This window comes from Charadrius vociferus, unplaced genomic scaffold (genome assembly GCF_000708025.1).
Source record: "Charadrius vociferus isolate BGI_N301 unplaced genomic scaffold, ASM70802v2 scaffold228, whole genome shotgun sequence".
NCBI classification, from domain to species: Eukaryota; Metazoa; Chordata; class Aves; order Charadriiformes; family Charadriidae; genus Charadrius; species Charadrius vociferus.
This window is the reverse complement of record NW_009649864.1, coordinates 1,579,467-1,587,601: the sequence shown is the minus strand read 5'-3', so window position 1 is coordinate 1,587,601 and position 8,135 is coordinate 1,579,467. Positions and strand designations below refer to the sequence as shown.

Here is an 8,135-nt window from a genome sequence, read left to right as displayed (position 1 = left end):
GAGGGGGAGCAGATCTCCCAGTCCGGCGTTGCTCTTCTTCCTTGTCCAAGGCTCTCCGGAGAATTATAATATTTCTTCCCCGAGATGCTGCAGTGAATTTGAGTCCCAGGAATTCAGGCGAACAAAATAAACCGAATAACCCGAACCATTTGTCACGGCGTTGAGAGCAACCGCTGCCTAGGCACCGATGATGGCCAAAAATCCCCTGGAAGGGTCTAAAGAAGACCTGAGCAAAATTTCGGAAGAGGAGATGCTGAGGTGGAGCAAGGAAGAGCTGGTGAAAAGACTGAGGAAAGTGGAGAATGAAAAGATGAACTTAATGGTGGAACACGGCAACTTGATGAAGGACGTGAACCGGCGGCTGCAGCTCCACCTGCACGAGATCCGCGGGCTGAAGGAGGTGAACCAGAAGTTGCAGGACGACAACCAGGAGCTGAGGGAGCTCTGCTGCTTCTTGGACGACGACCGGCAGAAAGGCAAGAAGCTGTCGAGGGAATGGCAGCGCTTCGGGAGGCACACGGCCAGCGTGATGTGGAAGGAGGTGGGCATGTACCAGCAGAAGCTGAAGGACCTGGAGGCCAGGCAGGAGACCCTCCTGCGGGAGAACGTGGAGCTGAAGGAGATGGTGCTGATGCTGGACGAGGAGCGGAGCGGGGCCGGCTCGCGGAGCTCCATCGACAGCCAGGCCAGCCTGACCAACCTCAACGGCGGCTCGGCCACCAGGGACGTGGGGGACGGGAGCAGCACCTCCAGCACGGGCAGCGCGGGCAGCCCCGACCACCATCACCACCACCTCCACCACCACAAGGCCAGCGACAGCAAGGCCGGGGCCATGCGGAGGTCTATGGATGACCTCTCCGCCCCTCTCCACCACCGGAGCATCCCCAACGGCCTCAACGGTGAGACTCTCCCCCACTCCCAGCTTTGCCCTGGGCCCACCTCCCCGTGGCAGGTCCGGTCCCCCTTGGCAGTAGGGTGAGGGATGCCTGGGCAGGGGAGTCCTTGCCATCCCTACCCCTGCCCATCCTTGGTGACCTCTTTGGAAGAGCAGCCTCGGGGGCCGGGGAAGGGCACCTGTGTGCAGGGGGTGGGGGGTGTGGGGTGGTGCTCCTTGACTGTGTTACTGATGTCTGGGGCTGAGGGTTGGAGCCGTTTTTATCGGGAGGGTTGATGTTTTGTTTCGTTTGTTTGGTTGGTTTGTTTGTTTGGGTTTCTTTTTTATGACAAAAGCCAACCTGTGTTTTCATGGTTAAGTAAACACTGATTTTTTGCCATCTCCTCCTCCTCTCTCTCTCCCCTTTTAAATATTTTGGTTTACGTTTGGCTTGTTAGTCTGCTAGTTTGGTAAGGTTGATAAAGAGCCTGGATGAGAGTTTGGAAGCATCTGATGGAAGTGCAGGTCTGCCCCAGAGAGCATCACCTGATAGCTCCATGGGCTCGCAGGGCAGCCTGGCTCTGGCACCCTCAGCAGTTTTGGAGAGGTGCAGCTCAGCTTCTCCCTGTCCCCCTGCTCCGCTTCAGAAGCAGGTTTGTTTGTAGAGAAGAGATTGCTCTCGAAGGGATGCCGTACTCGCAATTTTGTTTAGCCTAGTCATTAAAGTTAGCAACAAGCTCCACTGTGAAATCGTGCCAAGCCTCCTCTGACAGTTTGTATTCAAGCAAAGTTTCTCCTGTTGCCTAACAGTGATCAGGCATTAAAATAATAACACTAGAATGTCTTTAAAATGGAGGGTTTTTTTCTCTGTTGAAACCAACAAGACCAAATACTTGACTTCTAGAAGGAGTAGTTTGGCCAAGAGGGTTCAATAGGAATCAAACCAGGCACCAATCTAGTTAATGGTTGTATATAAGACTCATTTTAATGTTCTTAATCCTCTTTTCTAACCAGAGAGGACTTTTGTTTCTGGTTGGGCTCCCCTTTCCCCTCCTCCAAGCACAGAGATGGGGCCGGAGCCCCAGAGGTTGGCTCTGGCTGGTGTCAGCAGGGGATGTGTTTACCAGATAACTGTGCCTTCAGCTCCCAGAGCTTGTGGTGGTCCTGGTGGGACCAGGGAGTGCTGGTCCTTTGTTTTTGTGATTTATGGCAAGTCCTTATGCCCAAGAGATCTAGGGGCATGCAGCACCGATCAACCATCAACCCAGTTCTCAAGTTCATGAATTCGCCATGCGTGGTCCTGTTGTTGCGGCTGTGTGTCTCCACTCACAGCTGGAGATGTTCTGGCCGCCTCATCCAGTAGACAGGGATTGCTGGTTTCAAGGGTGATCCAATCACCAGATGTTGCAGGGTACAGCAAGCATTTTTAAATGTTTGTTGCTTTTTCCCTCCCTCTCTCCTGGTGCTGTGTAAATCAGAAGTATCTGGTTTGTAAATCTGCAGATGGCTTCTGCTCCTGATGTGACCTGACTTTATTTTCATAAAGCTTTGAGTGCTGTGCACAGAGGGCCGGAGAGCACTTGGCAGATGTTGACTGTGTCATTCCTGTTTTGGGACAGAAGGGCTTTGCGGTTCTGATTTGTGAACCTTAGACCACATCCCTTTTAGGTATCCACAGCTGACTAGGACAAAGCCAGTTGAATTCACTCCTGTTAACTCAGGGCTCTTGTGCATATGGGACACCACAACGGCCTCAGAGCTGTCCCTTAAACCCGGTGTGAGGCACCGTGGGATTCTTCGCGTGGGATTCAAGTCATCCCTGTCTGTGTGAAGAAGAAAGTTTCTGCTGGCAGAGCTTGGTCCTCATTGCCCTTCTCAAACGCTGTGTGTGGGGCGGTCGGTTCCCCGCAGCATCGTTCGGAGGGGACTGAGAGCTGAGTCTCATGTCCTACCCTCTGCAGGGTATGTGTAGGGAGGGGTGGTAGAGTATATGTCTGCACGTATATGTTTGCACGCGTGCCTTTGCACCGTTTCTCATGCTCCTGTATGGAAAGGAGGAGTATGGGCTCAGGCATTTCAGATGTGACCTTAGGTTTTAGTGACTTCTGGTTTTGGGGTGCCTGCGGGAGATGGTCTCCGTGGGAAGCGCTCTCTGCTGCCAACCTGCGCGGCTTCATTTCTGGGGGTGGGACAGATATGATCGGCACTTTTAAAGCTAATAATCCTTGTAAGGATGCAAACAAGCCTGATCTCTCCACTTAGGTAGTGAAGCTGTAAAATGACTTGAATAGTTGTCATTCTCAGATAGCATCGGTATTCAGCAAGGCCATTTCCCTGGCTGTGCCTTTGGAAATGCCTCTCAATACATATGCAAATGCCAAGCTTATCAGGCCCCTTTTTTGACTGACAGCGAGAAGCCTGGGAGGGGGGCTCTCCTGGGCTCAAGCGGCAATTCTGTCAAGCCCTTGACGATGCAGGAGGAGCGAGTGGGGCAGGTGAAGGTGCAAAACAACCCCGGTGAGTCAGGTGGGTGGTGGAGCTGTCACGGAGCAGCCCTGGCAGCGAGCATCCTTCCACGGCTCCTGGTGCCGTCTCTGCGTTCTGTGCATGCAGCTCAGATCTCAGCCTCTTTATACTATTTTTCCCGATTATTTCCCCCCACCCACCCATCCCGAGATAAAACAAAAGGGAGGAAGAGGAGGAAGCGTGGCCTCTCATTTTTAGGTTGCAAACTTCAGGCTGGTGTGCTGTTGTCTCATATCTTTAAAACACTGGATAACTAAACGGTGAATAAAGCAGAAACTGCCCGGCCAGCTCAACCAATATGGCAATGAACAGCCCTCGTATACTTTCTTAGGGAGGGTGGAGGGGGATCTCAAATGGATGCAGGGCAGAATTTAGCATCTATAGTAAGAACGCAGCAGAAGCCTTGGACAGCTGGTGGGGGCAAGGCACGGTGAACTGTTTGCTAGAGCATTTTTGCTTGTAAAAAGCTGGAAAGTCCTGAAATGTGCTGCCCCTGTGAGTGGTGCCAGTGGGGCTTTGTGTTGTGCTCAGCTTTTCTAGGTATTAAGCAGGACTGCTTCACTTGAGTGCTTTTCTAAAGGAGACAAGAGTATGGCGGCTGTTAAACGCTCCTAGGGAGGCAGCTTTATAATGAAATCGTAGCGAGCAAAGTTGGATTAAATATTTCTCATTTTATCTTCAGCAATCCTTTGGAAGTGAGTTGGTAAACGAGAGCTTGATTTATTGGCCCCAGTGACCCACCCCAGTGTGAAGCAATGAACTCTAGTTTTATTAATGTGAATTCAGTATAAATGGTATGAGTTTAAAAAACAACAACAAAAAAAACCCCAAACCAACCTACAATCCACCTTCTCTTCACTTTTCTGAAGTCTGTTTACCCTTATAAACTGACTTTTTGGAAGCTGATACATGGAACCTGATGATTAATTATCCGCTCATGGAAGATAAGGTAATAAGTGTAACTGATAGTGTGAAAAAGTCTAATATTAGATCGCACATGTAATCTTACGCAGCTCTGGATATTCTGCTGAGAGCCAAGAGGAAGTCTACTCGATCTGAAAGTAAAGGGTGTTTCCATGTGTGAGCTGGGACCTGGGCTGCGGGACAGGGGCATCTCCAAGCTACGGGATTGGAACTGGCCAGTTGCATCCATGTTAAGTGATATGCCACAGTTCCCATAAATCTCCCCACCGATCCAGGACAGAAATCATGGCACAGTCGCTGTGTTGTGCTTGTGGGTGCTTTGGCTTTCCATTGTATGCACGGCGGGAGTCTCTGTGTGTGTGCGTAGCTTTTCTGCTCGTCCAGCTTTAAGCAGCCCCGTTGGAGCGATGGCCATTGCTGCCGCCTGGTTCCTGCCAGAATAACGTTTCTGAAAAAAAAGAAAAAAAAAAAAAAAGAAAAATTTTAGACTTATTTTATAACTACAGTTTTATTATTGGGAATTTTTAGAACTAAAACTTTGCTTGAATTCTCCCTTTTAAAAAAAAAAAAAAAGTAAAAAAAGAAGACAGCCACATTGGGTGATATGACCTGGGGGAAGGAAAAAGCCTTCAGGTACCATAGGATATGTCCCTGGACTTCGAGGTATGTGGGAACACTGGGAGGAGTGACTCAAAGCTCCCTGAGGCCAGGGCAACAGCTTCCACTGGTTTTAGCCTTATCTAGATCTGACTGGGACAACTATTTATCCATGTGCAAGCCTGGAGGCGTACAAACTCGCTGGCTGGTGATGTGCCTGGGACAAAATCCTGTGCGTGCAGGCAAAGCTTTCAGGCTTTAATTTCCACACCCTCATCAAGTGAATGTTGTTAGAACTTCTCCTTCACCTTTTACTGAAGCTGTTCACTCTGGGTTCCCAAAATGGGCATTGTGATTTATTCCAGTTGGGTAAAATGTTAATGTATTTCTTCATCGACGTTTACAGTTGTTTTGTGGTGTTTTTTTTTTTTTATTATTATTAAAAGCATCAACGCTTAAAAAGTGGTCAGAGAGGCCCAGAAGAAAGCCATGGCTATGCCAGATAGCCTGTAGTAGCCGAGACATTAATCTCTGGCCTCTTGTGTTCTCTGCTCCAATGGAAGAAGAATGGTCTCTCCGGGTGAGGGGGTGGGAAGATCTCTGCTTCTATTGATTCCCACTTGTAAATGTCCACATATTTACCTAGAGGGTACGATATATTACAGTTAAAATGGTGGCAAAGAGAAATGGCTGTTCCCTGTGGGTTGATATCGATCGGATGTGCAGCTACCCTGTACTTATTTCTCTTCTTCTTCACACAGCCTTTAGGCCAAAGTTCTTTGCTTTTATTAGCGTATTTATAATCAATATACATATTATTTACTGTGACATATTAATGAGGCCTTTGAGATGAGTAGATGCAGGGGCAGAAGCGAAGGGTGAGGTTCATCCCATTTAATTTGAGATATCTCCAATATAGACTTTAGCATCTGCGTCCCCTTGGGCTTCCTTTATCGGCCATGTGGAGAAAGGCACTTTGGTGTCATGATTTATGTCAACTATGTCTGCTTTAGAGGGCAAAGAGTTGTACGCTAATTGTGCTCTTTCTCTCAGCTGATGGGAAGGCAGCCTGGATGGCTGGTTCATATGCAACCCTCTGAAGTCAGGTGAGATCAGTCCTATTCAAGGTGGTGTGGTGACCGTGGTCCACTCTTCCAGTGCAGCTGTGCTAGTCCTGGTGAAAGAGAGGAAATCACCTTTCTCGGTAGCAGTCAGATGTCACTCCTTGCAGCCCCCACACCGCCTGGGCACAGCAGCCAGGCTCAGAGAAAGCCCTGTTCTCTGGGATGGAGACTTCTCAGAGCTTAGTGGCCCCCGCCATGCTTAAACAGAGGTTTGGTTACTTGATCAGTTAATATCCTTCTTATATCAAGAGCACTTTTCATTCTCTGAACATTGCTTTAACTTTTCTTTTTTTGATACTGCCTATTTAAACTGTCGGTATTTTGGGGGCCGTAGGCTGGTACGTACAGGTTCCTTGTGATTAAGCCAGGAAACCTTCCCTGGGCTGGTACACTACCTGTAGGACCTCTGTAGAAACACCTGTTTCCATCTCTGCTGTAAGTTCAATGAGTTGTGCTAAGAGGCTTATCAATGCTGAGGTCTCAGACACTAAGGGTACAGCTTGAGTTTCTCAGAGCCAGTAGTCATGGGCCACTTGTCCAAGGGGCTTCAGTGGAGTGCTCCACTTGAGGCATCTTTGTCGTTGCCTGCTCCTGCCTTCTTGGTGGGGTGCTGCCTGTGTGCCAGCCCCCTCGGCTCCCAAACTTCAGGGCAGCTGCTGTCCCTGAAAACAAGGCTCAAGACACTTACATGAGGTACTAAAATTGGGCCATATCTGGAAATACGTTCTCCCTAGTAGTGCATTCAAATTTGTTTTCCTCTTTCAATTTTGTTTGGAGATACCTTGTTCTTAGCTGTCCTGTTGGAGGAAAAATACTTGTATTGATGAAAAGGCAATTTTCTATGGGTCTTTGATGGAATTATCCACTTACACTTGTCAAAAGCAATCAAAAGAAGGGGAATAAACTGTGTTGGTTACATGTAAATGATTTGGTCCTCTGGAGGCATTTCATCAAATAAAGCTGAGGATGGAATTAAATGGTGATCTAATTAAGTGGCGGGCATGGCAACCCAAAATGCAGCCTTGGCAGGTGTTACACGCGGTGTGCGTGCGGAGATGAGGGGCATGAACGCTACCACTAACAGAAGCATTGAATCTGAGAGCTCAACGGTCAGTGCTTCTGTGGGGAAAAGGCTGACCACATCCATGCAACCTAAGTGATCCTGGAGGCCCATCCTGGGAGGCACTGGGCTTTTCATCTGCCTCAGCATGTCTGTGGCCTTGAGTGCGTCTCACACGGACGTATCCGTGGCAGCGTCTGCTGGTGGTGTCCCCTCAGGCTGGCCCTCAACATCCTTCTGTATTGGGGCTGCCCTTTGGAGGTGCTCTGGGAGCACAAGGGTGGACAACAGCGGATCTCACTGGTAAGTGAGATGGAGGTGAGATGCTTAAACTGGCAAAAATGTCTGGTATACATCAGAAGGTGTGGAGTGAGGCAGATGAGAAAATGTATAAGCCTGTGTAACATACACTTAAAACGCTTGGCCCCAGGAAGACAGAGGTCCTTTCCACGTGCACAACCAGGCCTCAATGCCTCCCACTGCAAAACACACGATGTTGCTTGTTTGGCAGAGGGAAGGTTTGGGAGCCGCGCATCCAGTTGCCCGGCGAATTAACAGCGACTGGCTGGGTTTGCTTCTGCGTTCTGTATTTTTTTTTTTTTAACCTGTTTTTTTTTTTTTTTTTTTTTTTGTCTGCCAGCCAGAGTTCGTCCTGCCCTGTCGCCAAATGTCATCATCCCCTCGTGGTTAACTCGCCGCAATTCATGAAACGCTTGGCTGCCATAAATAGTTATGTGCGGAGGTTCCTCCGCGCGCGGAGCCGGGCAGGAATTCGCAGGCAGCGCTGCGAGGCACTCGCACACTAACATGTCCACCAAGAGAAAGTTGACCCACTTCTGCAAATAGATAACTCCTGGCAGAAAAAGTAACGCTGTCTCAGAGAATCTGTCTTTCCCGTGCCTACTGGATTGTGAAGCGAAAAGCAAGCCAGCTCCATCTTCTGAATTAAAGGAGATGTGAGCACAGTCCCCCCACCCACCCCCTTTGAAATGAGAGTGTGTAAATCAGCCCTTGATCTAAGGAGGGCCTA

At 49.1% G+C, this 8,135-nt stretch overlaps 1 protein-coding gene across 1 annotated transcript in view; it reads left to right on the top strand.

The window, feature by feature from the left end:
• The first annotated feature begins 187 nt into the window (after window positions 1–187).
• The window catches only part of CCDC85C (coiled-coil domain containing 85C), a 112,778-nt gene continuing 104,830 nt past the window's right edge, over window positions 188–8,135 (top strand). Inside the window, exon 1 of the mRNA XM_009891031.1 lies at window positions 188–899. Coding sequence (XP_009889333.1) covers window positions 188–899 — 712 coding nt within the window. The remainder of the gene's footprint in view (window positions 900–8,135) is intronic.